Source organism: Pieris rapae, chromosome 3 (assembly GCF_905147795.1).
Source record: "Pieris rapae chromosome 3, ilPieRapa1.1, whole genome shotgun sequence".
NCBI classification, from domain to species: domain Eukaryota; kingdom Metazoa; phylum Arthropoda; class Insecta; order Lepidoptera; family Pieridae; genus Pieris; species Pieris rapae.
The window spans coordinates 6327688-6343387 of record NC_059511.1 but is presented as its reverse complement, the minus strand read 5'-3'; the positions used below and the strand labels follow the sequence as shown (position 1 = coordinate 6343387).

The 15700-nt window shown below is 31.0% G+C and overlaps 1 protein-coding gene across 3 annotated transcripts in view; it reads right to left on the bottom strand.

Moving 5' to 3' along the window:
* Nucleotides 1–13718, bottom strand: part of LOC110993218 (Fanconi anemia group J protein homolog) — a 47252-nt gene extending 33534 nt beyond the window's left edge. For all 3 annotated transcript variants that reach the window (XM_022259377.2, XM_022259378.2, XM_022259379.2), the window contains exons 1-2: nucleotides 13255–13718; nucleotides 12689–12800 (exon numbers count right to left, since the gene is read on the bottom strand). In XM_022259377.2, coding sequence (XP_022115069.2) covers nucleotides 12689–12800; nucleotides 13255–13599 — 457 coding nt within the window. In that variant the 5' untranslated portion in view covers nucleotides 13600–13718. The remainder of the gene's footprint in view (nucleotides 1–12688; nucleotides 12801–13254) is intronic.
* Nucleotides 13719–15700: the final 1982 nt, after the last annotated feature.

Genomic DNA, 15700 nt, shown 5'->3' with positions numbered 1-15700 from the left:
AATATAGTTTTAATTAAGATTTTAAATTTACCAAATAATCATAAAAGTCGTCCTAAATTATGATAAAACAATGAAAAATCGGAAACGCTTTTGCTCTTCAGTCTAATTACATAAATTCCTGTATTACACATTTAGGCATTTTTAACTATTTACACTAAATACATAACATCAACGCTAGATCGTGGAATAGGAAAAACAATTAGCTTTCATTTGATATGTACCGAATATGTAATGTAATTAGTATCCTAGTAATAATAGCATTACCTTGTTTTACTTTTACAAAAATATATAGACTTTGCTTTTAAGACTTTGTTCTCCGGGGAAAGCGATATTATACACGCGATAGAAGTACCATTTTTATTAAAATTAATAATATAATTCTGATGAAAATGCATTAAATATATGAACTTACATGAAATATTTAGTCAAAATACCACAATATCGTATTATCGTTAACTAAAACAAAACAAGATCTGGGAGGACGCTCTCAGCTAATAAAGACGCCTCTCCCTCTGACCTGACCTCCCACCCCATGCGGTTGAGCCGTCCGAAATAGCCCTCAGCGACGACAATGTCCCTCAAACCATACTAAAACAATCCAACATTAAGCTATACGGTATATCGACCGGGATTTTGGGAGATAACTTTTATTAGATTTTCTATAATTGAATCATCATAGACCACAGAATATAATAGTAAATTTTTGTCTATGTTTTTGGTTGTTGTCTTTATATAAGTCGAGTTGTAGACTATACACGTTAATAATAAGTAATCGATACACAAAAAGCTAATTATAATAAGCATAACAAAACTTGTAATCCATGCTAATTAAAAATTAGAATATAGATTCAGAATTTGGAAAGGAAGAAACAAAAAAAAAACAGACGAACATAACCGAAAAATACACAATCATTTCACAGCACCACACCCCATCTTAGTTTTATAACAAAAACCAACTTACAAAACGGAAGCTGTCGAGAGCAATACCAATTTAAAATGATCTGCGCGTTCTGGTACCGTCATGTCCAGGTATTGAAATTTAAAAACGAATTCGTTCATATTAATTTGGCTGGGTTTAGAATGGATTGAGGTAAGTTAAAGAGAGCATTATTTCGTTTCAACAAAACGTTATTAAATCTCATTTCAAAAGAGATAAAAACGTTTTGAGTTGTGTTTTGTCCATTGTAACTGAATGACGCTCTGGCGCCTTTTTCTTTACGATTTCGTTTTGACACTCGCTTATGTCCTATGGTTTTGGATATAACGAAGCTTGCCTACAGAATATTATATTTCGATTCAAAGATACTTTATTTCTCAAAGATTTACTTTGATTAAGTAATACATACATCTTGAAAACTATTTATATGAAACTATTTAAAAATAAGATATATAAAATAAAAATATTAATTGCTAACATTATGTAAAATATTTTTACAATAGTGCAGGTAGTTCGCATCGATGTTACAACACACATTGTGTGATTAATGAATAGTAATAATTTAACTTAAGTTTTTAGAAGTTTAATATTTAAATTAAATACAAAAATGCAACGGGGATCCCTATCATTAAGAGGAGATCTCCTTAAAAGCTACGTTAGTAAATTTAGATTCAACTAAAGCTTCGCATAACTACTTTAATGAATATCCATTTTTTTTTCGATTAAAAAATTAACTAACGTACAACTGAGCCCTTAGCTGATAAAACATAGCAATTGAAACTAAATTAATTTAATGTATACATGAACATTATAATCTCGATTTTCGATTATACACTGCATAATGTCGTTAAATCACGGACAAAACGTAATTGAAACTATCAACATTTAATGCACTATTGATTTACCGTATCATTTTGCGGCATCCATACATTTGTCACACAATCGGACTAGGCTGCCATTGTGCTTCCGAGCGATTAGCCCCGGGCATTCAAACAAAATGGGATGAAAATGTCAAAATACAATCTCTGGTGACAATCTAAACTCATACAAACGAAAAATCAACTCAGAATAGGACGAATGAAAGCTACAATAGGATTTGTTCGTAACACTAGAACTTGTAAACGCATATTGCAAGTAGGATGTTCCATCAACAATGGATCGTTTGTAACATAAGAACGGGCTAAGTATTTGGTGTTTTTAGGAAATTGAGCAATGAAGAATAGGAGATGCTAGGAGACGAATATCTATCTATATTATATGTATGTATAAATTAATTACTGTTGGTTTATCTCGGTAGTCTCGAGTATTAGAAACTGATTGAGTTAATTATGCTTTTAAAACGTTTGTTTGTTCAGGTAAAGATTAAACGTAAAACAAATAATAAGATCAGAATAATAATTCTAAAAACGATAATTTAATTTTACAGCAAAAACTATTACCAACTAGGGATTATATAGACGGATATATATAAGATAGATAATACCTATTTGACGGACTTTTTTAAAAATAATTTATGCCTTTAGACATCGTTTCATAGCTGTAGTATAAAGTCCAATTTTTGGTCTGTTTTATAAATTTTGTTACAAATGTAGGTTATACAAAGTTCATCGGGTCATCTATTAAACAATAATTTTAAAAAATAAATAATATATAAAAATTACTGATTACATACTTTAAATAACATATATTGGGCGAATAAACCAAAGGTTTAGGGTTTGATTTCTACCAATTTTCTATGTACTATGTGCAGATCATACAAAAATTGTTAGATATGTATTTGACTTCAGCTTAATTTTTAAGTAATAAGTAAAAATAAAGAAATTTACCTGTTGGACTTATATGTTCCCTTAGACTTATAACACATATTGTTTAATATGTTATATGTATTAAGCTATTATCGACGACATTACAAAACTCAGTGGTGATACAACTCTTGGTCTTGTCTCAGGTGGGTATTTTTTTTTAAATATTTTTTATTCATAGACAAGTAGGTGATCAGCCTTCTGGGCCTGTAAACTTATTACTTTAAAATTTAAATATTTCCTTCGATTAATTAATATTTAAACATAGCTACCTCTCCATGACTTTCCGAAGCTTTAAAATTCGAAGGTACGTGTCTACAAATAATTGGCCTCCAACATTCACTTGCTCCAGGGGATTTTGGGATTATTCTATTACATTTCAAGAGCTTAGTATTGTCATCCGCTATTGTACTATTTTCTGCAATTTTTGCTATTGGCAATCCTTTTTCTATTTGTCATAAACAAAATAAAAAAAGGTTGGTTTGTTCATAATATCGCGTATAAATGGGAATTCAATTGAGATTGACATTTGTATTTAATCTGGTAAATTTATGTTAGCAAATGTTGAATTTTGGTTCCTTTACAATTTATTTTTTAGAGGGCCAATAAATGATACACATTCATTGTTTTACTAAGTTTTTTTAGATAGTAAACATTTTTCTTTCCTAACTTTTTTTAAGATAAGAGAGAAAAGTGTTTATTGCTATATATCTTTTATTATTTAATATGATGTGTTATATAGTACCTAAAGGAAATACAGTTAAAAGAGAAAGTGTGCAAGTTCTTCACTTCAATTACTTCTTCATTAATGTTTTTAGCGACCTTACGTATTAAATTCTACACTAACACATAAAATTAAATAAACATCTACATACTGCCTAAGGGACCAGTGTATGAAAGTTTTTATATTAGGTATATCAAACCACAACAATTTTGTTAGCATCGAGCAAACGCCGCGCTATTTTAACAGACTTGAGACATGTTATGACAATTGACATAGCTTAAACGTCTTTCCATAAGGGAATGATCTATGGGCTTTCTGGGAAATTATTTACCAATTTCCATTTAACTTTGTCCCCCATACTTTTGTGTATACATTATATAAATTAAAGGTCTCATAGGGACGGTTTGCAATGACTTAATATTCACTGAATACGAAATACTGATCCAATTTGCGGGTTTAATTATATACATAACTATCGTACATAAGTTCTCCCACGAGGGTCCCCAATCCGGGCACTTAGTCTGCCCTTTAGAGTGTGACTGACGTGAAGGGTTTTACTCAATTTCCTGTGCACTTATTTGTTCTGTCATATGAATCTCCTGAACTTCCTGAGAGGACTTATTTACAAATTCCAGGAAGCTTTTAATTAATGATTTTCCACCCTTTTTGCTTAACATGAACGTTCGTTAATGGCATTCTGTGTTTTTGACAAGTTTCTATCACTTTATTTAAAGGACCCTCTAAATTTTGTAAATAATATAGAAATGATCGCATAGCTAAAAAATCTAGAATTTAACAATTAATTAATTCCTAAATCTAGGTTTGAAGTAAAATCATACAATAATATAGCGTACTTAAACAACGTAAGTACCTATAAGAGTCGTAAGTATTGAGTTAGTTACTTATTTCACTGAATACCTACGAATTGGAATCGCTAATTTTAAGCCGACTGCTATGTAGATACCAAGTACGTTTTTTGGTTTAGGTAAAACTATTTTCGTTTGGAATACCTAATATAATAAAAAAATGTTTTTAATAACGTAAATTTAATAACTGTCAAATTAGAAAAAGCATTAAGATCTCTTCATAAACGTCATATCAATTTCGAGTACGCACTCTCCGTTATGCCCGTTCTAAACCCTACTCATAAATTCCTTCTGTAGTGTCCCACTAGGTACATACTACATAGATGTCATTTAATTACGACAAAGGATTATGTAAACATGTTTGGGTCCCAAGCGTCATGACGTCAGATAAATAAAACATGTCACATACTAAGTCGTATGAAGTTGACACTAAGCGACCGTGTGACATCCCCTTTGTGTTCCTTTTGTAATATCTTAATTCACACCCCTAGATATTTACGACCAACAGAATAAAAGCAATCTTATTCCAAGGTCATATAGTTTAAATTCGACTAACAACGTCTTAAATTGACGCGCTTTGACTTGTAATTTTTCAAAATAACTTCATTGAAATGTAGATTTTATTACAAGGACTTATGGTCGAAATTCTTCTAACACAATTTTCTATTTATTAGGGGCGTGCGTAGTCAAAAGCGGTATCAAGCTGGCTTGTCGGTACGCTTTGTAATTAATACATAGGATAACGCCATTGATATGCCAAATTGTCGGAAGAACAAAGCGATTTTTCTCTAAGGGCATTGCTGACAATTGAAATGTTTTAATTTAGGGTAAAGGGATAGTCTGGAGTTCGGAATATTGAATTCAAAGCAAAATGATTCACAGGCAGATTTAAGCTACCACTTCTAGTAGTTATTTAAAAGAGGACAGTTTATAAGATACCTTTTGCAACGATTATTTTTTTAATGTCATATATTAGTAATAGTTCTTAATTTGAATATGATACATCTACACTAATCATATAAAAACAAATGATTTGATTGGTTGTTTGAATGACTCCAAAACTAAATGAATAATTTGAAAAATTATTTTCCCATAATAACCGAATACAGAGTACATAATATTTTAAATTCTTGTCAGGGTTCTGTATGAAATTACCATGTAAAAATACGAATACAAAATCATAAATCGCGTAGGTACGTTGCGGCAACTACTGACAATAGAGCAAAGTGATGAGCGTACAAATTCTTAAAAGGCTGGCAACGCACTCGCGAGTCCTCTAGCATCGAGAGTGTCCATGGTCGGTATCACTTAACATCAGATGATCCTCCTGCCCGTTTGCCCGTAAAACTACAGTTTTATGAAATAGATCAATATATATAATAAAGTTTGTGTGTTTCACAAATAAATATTCGGTTTGCATTTATAAGTCTTACTTAGCAAGAAAAACAATAGAAAATCGAGCAAGCCACCGAATTTATTCGGGTTTTGCAAAGCAAAGCTACCATTACATAATTTAGACTAAATTGTGGCAACTGTTTAGACTGCAGGACTTCGCAACCTCCTATCTCAGTTAAAGCAGGTACATAATAATTTAGAAGACAGTCAGATCACGTAAGTCCTTAATCCAACTCTAGTAAAAAAATATGTTTATGCATTTTGATGTAGCTATTTAATTTTTCAAATCTGTACTGGCATAAATGATGCGACTTTGCCGAACTTATGAGGAAAAAATTTGTTTGAATATATAGTTATGATAAATATAAGCGCTAAGTACCTACCTATAACTATTCTGTTTTTTTATTTGAAATATGTTTAAGTGTTACTGAATATTCTTCTTTGTGTCCAACTGACTATGGATATAGAAGAACATTATTATTTAAATTAATAAAAGAACCTACTTTTAAATTATTGATATATCAATTGCATATTTAATTAATTTAAAAACAGAAAAGCACGTATGTCGCAGTAAATAAATATACATTTTTTTACTGAAAATCGAATAAAAAAAATTATAATCATAGAAAACAATATTTTCACCTGCAGCTAGGAAAATTCTCACCTAAGGAGTATTTTACCGCTTTTAGCGTAGTTTACACGTATTTGAAGAGAGGGCGCTGATCACAATTTTTACGGCATCAAATATTACGACAATTCTAAGAAGAAAACATAGATGGCGCTATGAATAATATGTTTATTTGTTACTACTTTCAACAAACTTCACAATTTGAAATCTGGACTATCAACAACAATGTAGTATTAGCCAATTTATTTTACAGGTTCAGGTGTCCAAAACTAGGCAAAATACTAGAAGCCAGGCACAAAACGAATGGCATTATTTTAATTAGATTACATACAATGTTTAAATATATAACTACATACAATCTTTAATGTACCTAGGTCTGCCATTGGCTTTAACCAAAACACCGTAAACATATCCGAAATAAGCAATCAATTTATGTGCAACCCATTTTACGAAAATGAGACAATTTAAAAAAAAATGAGGACGAAAAATGAAACAAGTCACGAAGGTACAGAACGCCAATCACATTAATAGATTGACGTGCTCAAAACTGTAAAATTACCATTCCAAATATGAATCGAGAAAAAATCGTTTAAAAAAAGAAATATGGTTTTATAACGATTAGGGTTGTAAAGCGCACGAATCGCGAGGAATACAAACACCGCTTAATGAGTTGTAATAAATTAAAGACAGAAAAAATAACATGTCGCGTTCAAATTAAGAATTAACAACTTGGATGTTGTTTTATTGTCAAATTCTTACGATTCGTCATTCTTATTATAATAAAATACTATTTAATATTTTTAAGATACATAGGTAATATTATTGTGTTCTTTTTCGCCCAACTTTATACTAAGAGCCATATTCGCTAAAAGTCTTACTTAGACGTTTAAAAAAACATAGATTTGAACTTTCAAACTTTTTAATAATACGATAGATAGTAGTTTCGGTACAAAAAATAACAATTCATGACACAAGTAACTTTAGCATCTTAATATATATATTTCTTGTGTGCGTGTGTATGTGACTGAACTCCTCCTAAACGACTGGACCAATTTTGATGAAATTTTTTGTGTGTGTTCGTGGAGATTCGACAATGGTTTAGATTCACAATTTTGTCCGCTGGACAATTTTTTTTAAAATTAATTAGTAGTTGTTGATTTTGGAATGTTTTACATTGGATCCGACAGACGGCGCTACCATCGCACTGTCAAATTTTAAATAATATTCGAATTTTAATTTTAGTCTGTCCCGACAGTTAGCGCTGCGATCAAATTAAAAAAAAGTTTTGTTATCATTGTGTTATTGTAGCACATGCTGGATCGTTAGATATTGTCATAACATTTGAATAATAATTTTCATCAAAATGGTCCAGAATGTTTTAGCTTATTAAAAAAAGTTTGAAATTTTCAAATTAAAGACGTATAGACAGGACAACGTCTGTCGGATCCGCTAGTTATACTATAAATACCTATATACAGATAGTGTAAAAGACATATACATATATCGTATTTTTTATTGTTTTGCCAAGAATCAATCCCAGTATTAACATCCGTTGTTCGCATTATATTGCAGCGTTTACAAATCAAAAACATTTTACAAAACACGATCCTCATGTCTCATGTTATCTAGTTTTAAGATGAACGCTAATCATGTACAGGGAAGAATAAATGATGCAAAGGGTATTTCTTTAACAGTATGATATATTCAATATCTATGGAAATCCGGAGTATATAAACATACAACGAAGAGAATGAATCTGCAAATTCAATCTTACAGGTACCATAGAAACACGGAAGCAAAAGGGGTATGATTGCATAAATTTATATGCAAATGTAGGCAATAATCGTTCGTTGGCGTCATAAATAACGTTTACGATTCGACGACATCGGCGGCAACCCTTGGGTAAATTAACGCTACGCGGGTGGTACCTTTGTTGATGCATAAAGTATAGACTATTTATACCCGTAAATAGCGACTAGCTATTACTCAAAAAAAACATAAAAAATATGCTGTATGAAAAAATTTCATTTCAACGCCCGCGATTCACTGCCTTGTAGCCTTGTAGCATTTGAATCCTGGCTAAATTGATTTTTAATCTATGTGCGCAATACATGGAGATAAAACACGCACGTTAAAAGCTGATGCCACAGATAACGATAATAAATGATCAAGGAAACAGATACAGAGACTAAAATAAAATGAATGTTTTGTTAAGATACAGACTTGAAGGATATTTACGATTTTAATCAATAGATAATTTAATGGTCACCTCGCAAATAAGTTTATTGAGATTTGTCATGTATATAGTGGATATTTTACTGCATAAATATGTGTGGCTTTCTCATATAAGTAGAACCTCTGCAGCGTCAATCGGCGTGAAAGTTTAGCTTCATTTCATTCATAAAAAAAAAATATTCAGTTTTAATACGATTACTTTTGAACTAAAAAGGCATTGCAGCGACCTCAAACCCAAACTATCTCTCTTTTTGCTAGGACTACAATGGTATGGATGTCCCAACCGAGGTATCACGGATCAGGCGTAGGATATATATAAAGGATTAGAAATATATAAAGTCATTTTTTTTAACAACACGAAACATTTCATACTAACCCCTGCGCTAGGAACAGTTGTTGAATATTTGGATATTTCTTGAATTTTAGCTCGTTCTTTTCTAAGTATAAAATATTCAGTACTAGCACGGAGGTAAAGGGCGCCGAAAGTCACACAAAAACAGGATTGTAATTCAATTTATAAAAAGGGTTGGCAGCTACGCGGAAAGGAGATATAGGGAGAGCTAGGGAGAAATCTCAGGGGTAGAGTGTCAGTATTCCGATGTCGGATAATTGATGGGATCCGTAACTGATAGTAGATCGGCAGAATCGGTTAATCAACTACGCAAATTTGCCTCGGTTTCCTCGAAATGGATCAACAAAGTAGACATTATACACTATTATATTATTATATGTTTATTACGTATTCTAATACTAAACAAACAATACTTTATTTCTCAACGAATTATTCGCTATTCAAAATGCGTTTGTATAAAAGTTACTTTACTAGTTAGTAATTCAATTTATTTATTTACATAGATATACATATATTTATTGACCGTAATATCAATAAAAAGATGAGACTTTGCATTTACTGATAATATCTATATATTATAATAATATGTGGTATAATTTGATAAAAGCATCCGCCGAGCAAACAATAAAATATGGAACGTGCAAAAAAAATTATAATTTAAGTTATTTAGATTAAAACTAATTCACACTAGAAAGGCAAATTCGTAAGTATTCTTGATGGTATCAAATCTCTTGATTTCGACACCAATATTAATTTTGTACCACGTTATTTTTACGTCCCGAGTGCCGCATCAGCAAGAACTAAGAACATCGATAGCCCCAATTCCAAGTAATTGAGTAAAATATTGGAAATTGACATCGAATTACAGTTGCTGCTACGCTTTTTAATGTACATATTATGGTTTAAACATAGGCACACAACACAGGTTGAAAGCGATATCTAGCAACAAAATTTATTACAATTGTGTCAAAAGAGTTTGTGTATCACGAATGCTCAGTTTAAAAGTTTATCTAAGAACAGTTAAATTCAAAAATCAACAATTTAAGTTAAACTTTTTGAGACATGTCAACCCATTTCACCACAAAACATGCCGTGAACGTTTGGTTTCGTGTTCGATACAGCGACGATTGAGGCGTCAACTTTGTGACGTGAAAAAAATTAGACAAACTTTTCCTACAAAAATGTCTTGCTTTTAGACACGTGTCAGACACAAATGGCTTAGAAGTTCCGTTTCTCACCCAAAATAAAATTATAATGGCACTTTACAGTAATTGCAAAGGAAAACAAATAACAATCACAGATGTTGTGTCTCATTGAAGAAGGCTTTGTTTACATAGTACTAAAATTTAAATTAATTTTAATATAATTTAAATTTTACGAACATATATAATAACACACAAGGTAAGATTATGTCATTTCACAATTATGTATTACTAAGTAATGGTTATTGAGTAGGTAATCTTCTATAATAAAAAAAAAAATTGTGTTGAATTGCAAATTGTGTTGGTAAGCGCATAACTCAACAAAGCCTGGACCAATTTTAACAATTTTTTTTATAGTTCGTTGAAGTCAAGAGGCGAGAAAAAAATCGAATAATTTCCGGGAAACCCCTAAAATAGACCTTTTCTTATTCAATTTGAACTTTATTGTTATTCAACAAAGTTCATATTAAATTATAAGCCCTCAATGTAGTTTAAGCAATGTAGGTGTGTTCCTAACGTCAAAGAGATCCGTCTATCTCTTTGTTATTGCATTGGGGCACACTATTTTTAAATATTTGTCGCCTTTAGGTTTCCACTGTCCCTTTAGATTTTTATCCATTAGGTTTGAACCCTTAGTTCGCCTCTTAGTTTGAAGACATCCGAGTCGGAGTATTTAATAGGTCACAGAAGGGTAGCCAAATTTAAGCGAAGGCCGTGGTAGCGAAGATACTTATGTCAACCACAACAACATCAACAACCTCACACACCGCCCTATCATCAGGGTGACGGTTCTGTTCAGAAGAATTTTTGTGCGCAGACGATAAAATTGGTAGGAACAAAAAGCTGCCACATTCCACATCTTTTTGATAGAACAAAGTCTGTCGGGTCCGATAATGATTATATAAATTATAAGTATATATTTCAATTAGCAATGTATGACTTATTTGAAGGAAATATAAGAAATATATTTGTTTCTAAATATCTATGATAATAACAATACATTTAATAAACTTTTACTATTCTAGGACAAATAAATTCAGAATAGAAATTTTCTTTTCTGAACTCTACGAGTTATTGTGGTGTCGTAAAAGAATTTATTGAGTTTCTAACTTTTATCGTGTCGAAATATTACCATTCTTATTGAGTACTTCAAGTGGCCAAGTTACAGTTTACAAAGTTTTACTATACTTTGCTTTTAAGAACGAGGGCCAGAAATTTTAAAAGCATACCTATATACCAATGGCGCTACTACCTTTTTAGGTCTAAGCCTCAGCGTTTTATATCTGTTCTGTGATCATTTATATTAGGAAAGTATGTCTCCTAACCTTCTGTGCCTGATACAGAGTGAACTATTTGAGTGAAGCATGCCGGTTTCCTACACGAGACGCGCACATAGACAGAAACACACAAACCACAAGCCCAACACTTGTCGAAAAAAAACAGCTATATATTATCTTTAAATTGAGACCCATTTTCATAAACTATTACCTCAAATAGGTATTGAATGTACCTACTTTTTACTCAAATAATTAAACGTGCTAAATCACTTTTAACTTATTTCGCATAGACATGTTTATGAATAAGACTGTTTGTATCTAATACAATGAGCTGATTTGCAAAATCCGTTGTTTTACTGATTAAGTAGTCCAGGTCATGATCGATCGAAGCTGTTCATAGTAATTTGTTTTAAATAAAAATATTCTCATGAATAACAAATAATTCTTTCCATATTGGCAAAATGACTAAAGTAAAGAACGTAAAATGCTGTATACAGCCCTACCCGATGATGCAAATGGTAGCATGCTAGAAATGCATTCGCATTGCAATTTTCATGTAGGCTCGTCTGATTGTAGTGCGACAGTTGTCATGATTTGTGGGACTTGTTGGTTGGATGGGCCAGGTCACGACACCACTTGTGATCAATTGACGCTTCGCCATTCTTATGATACCTTATAAAAAGGCGTCATCAGTCATCTCGACCTCTTTTAATAAACTGTTTATCATTTAGATAGATAAATTCTTTATTTGAAAATTTCATCTTTTCACAATATATGATCAACCTTATACAAAAAAAAAAGAAAAATCTACCAGTAAAATTTTAGGGAATTTGAAAAGTAATAGGTATATTATAATAGCATATGCACTGTCGTATACTAGGAAGTTGTATCTAAAATTACACATATTGTAAGTTTTATAGACAACAAATGAATTGATCTCTTTAATACTGGATGAATAATAATTCCATCACAAATATAAGCTCCCAGTAGAAGACAAGATGGTGTGAAAAACAAAACCTAGTCAGTTCTAGTAATATATTATATAATATTTTTTTTAACAAAAATAAATATTAATATATGTATGTGTCAGATCAGACCAGACCTATTTGGATTAACGTTCAAACTTTTATTATATTAAACTTAATAAATACATAAGCTTAAGAAGATATTACTAATTTACATTTATATGTTATATGCACAATCATCATAGTATTAGGAAGTTTAAGAAATATTGTCTTTTGGATTTGTCAGAAAAACAGTAATAACTTACGTTTTTCCTTTCTCTGCACTGCTAATGCAGCACAAAGCAATGCCAGAGTTTTCCCTGAACCCGTTGGACTCTCAAGGAGGCAGTTTTGATGATTGGTAATTGCTTTTATTTCCTGCAAATATTTTATATGTTTTACTGTGAGCAGTGTTGACCTAGTGGCTTCAGTGTGTGAGTGTCAACCCTGAGGTTGTAGGTTTGCTCCCCGGCTTTGCATCAATGGACATTTTTTTTATGTGCGTATTTAATATACGCTTGAAGGTTGAACAAAAACATTGTGAGAAATACCTAGAAACCTGAGGCCTAGACCTCAACAGGTAGCAACCCTGATTTTTTTATTTGATATATTAAGGATGATGCATAGGAAGTAAAAGAACTCAGAAAAGGCATACATTTAAAAGATCAAATACAAACCAGCCAGTATAATTCCTATAAATGTCAAAAAGGTATGGTATTCAGTAAGATATTGTGAATTTAAAAGAAAACCTTACAGTTATTAACTTTATGGGGCATTTATAATGTCAATATAGCAAATATCTACTACATACTTAATATAATCTTTTACTTACTTTATTCATTAATGCCACTTGGCTGCTATATGGATTGACAGGGAAGTTCACTTTTACATTATTAATTGTTATGACAACACCAGGCTCCTTTGATATATTGGGATACTTAACCGGTTTATAGGATTCATTGTGTATTGTATGTTTTATTTCTGACTTAATACTAGTATTGCTTAGCTGTGTTGGAAACAATTTCTTTATTGCATTTTTTCTGCTCGTTAAATTTATGTCAGGCAATTCATAGTTTTCTTCATCTGAGGATATTTCAGAAACAGGTATTTTATTTTCAGTAGCAACCTCAAAACTGTCATCATCATCTGATATCTCTACTATGTCACGATTCGACATGCTTAACCCGTTTCACTCCGTATATGTAAGTATTATTTAAGATGTACAACATGTAAAAGAAATATATATTAAATTAAATCACTAATATTGAAAACTTTAAATAACCGGTATCAACAAAAACGAATTATTTTGTTTTGAAATTATCAGCTGTTAGTTGACAGCTATGAAAGCTATTTCTGTTGACAGTTACATTAAAAGTTTGACAATTATCAAATATATGTAAGTACAGTTTTTATTTTTATTATAATTAAAATTGTTTATTCGATGTATTTATTAAATAAAGTATTATCCTAATATGCAAAAATAATTCAAATACATTACGTCAAGTAATCAGCTTTTTAACTTTGGGATTCTACATTGTAAAAAAATAGCACACTATGAAAAAAAAATAGTATAATTCTAACATTTAATAAATATAAATAAAATATCAATAATATTATATTGAGTAGGAAAAAATAATCTAAGCTTGATGAATTATTGATGATAAGCAAGTTTTGTCCATTACTGTGTTTATAGATTTCATTTTGCAAAATACCTGTAAATAGTACCTGGAAGATCAAATATTTTATTATTATAAAATTAATACCCTAGGTATTTATTTAATTTATTGGTATGGTATGATTCTGGTTTGGATTGTATATGTGTTCATATCTTCATATATCATACTTATGTAACGCACTATATTCAAAGGTTATTTTAATAGATAAAGAAAATATAAAAGGTGTGACTTAGACGTGTGAATAACAAAAAAAGAAAGCCTTCGAAGCTCGGCTTTTGGGGAAATTATCTATTAGGTACCTTCTATAATAATCATGGATTCAAGGTTTAGGTGATGCAGGTCCAAACACAAAAGAAAAAAATGACAAAGCTACCGCCCAGCCTAGCCAGCACATGCTTATTATTTATAACTGTTTTCTATTTTTTTGTTAAAATTTTTTAAATTATCAATTTACATTTTCTAAGAACATTGATTTTTCATAGCATTATGACTGACACATTTATAATCAAAATTGAGACCTCTATTTTTTTACTAAAAGAGGTAAGGTATGTTGCGTCTATCGTAGTACTTAAAGCTATGAGTTAAGGCCTAAAAATATAAAATATTAGGCATGGGCAATAATGTAAGTACCTAACTGTATTGCTTTTTTCTCATGCACCATTACCTTTTTGACATATTATTATTCGTAGTGTTTATTACTGCCATACACCGAGGCGGCAATAGTTCCCGCCAAAATTTGGCGCCATTACACGAATGAGTTGTCATCCGAGGTTATGGTCCGTTATAATTTGGTTTATACCTCGACTCTCGCACCCCGACATTGAAAACATCAAAATTAATAAAAACACTTATACAAATAATTAAGTAATGTTCCTTAAAGGAAATCATATTTATTGTAACACACACAGTACAGGGTTTAAGTTATTAATCCTACAACACACATACATAGTCTGTAAGGATAATGTATGTATTTCTTTAACAAATAATGAAATAAACATTACGTTAATCTTAAACTTATACCTAACTTTTACTACTCTACCTAATAATTGTAAAAAAAATGAAATAAATTAGAAGTGACAGTTTATAATGTATAACAGAAAATACGCACAAAAACTCAAATTAAAGGTACTTATTTCGGCTAGTGAACAAGAAACCCAACGAATGCAATGTCTCCAACACATTCTTAAATTTTACATTTGATACCGTTTTGATCTCGGTTTAATGCTCTTAAGAAGCACCTTTAATCTTGATAATACCGGATTAAATGGTGACATACTGACACATTGTTACAGCTTTATTTAAATTACGTAACTTTTGATCTGTTGGTCAATTATGGACATTATTATAAAGCGACAATTTTGTTGATACTGTATGATCAGCATGTTGTGTGTCAATCCAAAACGAAGCTTGTTTCTCCGGTAATCGATGCCGCGACCTCTGACAATGGGTCCCGGTAATTATGCGACAATCTAAGTCCCTTCGGTGACATAATAATTAACATTCAATTATATTTAGTGTACATACTTCATAATCAAGTTACATTGTGCTCTAGAAGACATATCAGTATTTTAATGAATTAAACATTTTCTTTATGATACAGAT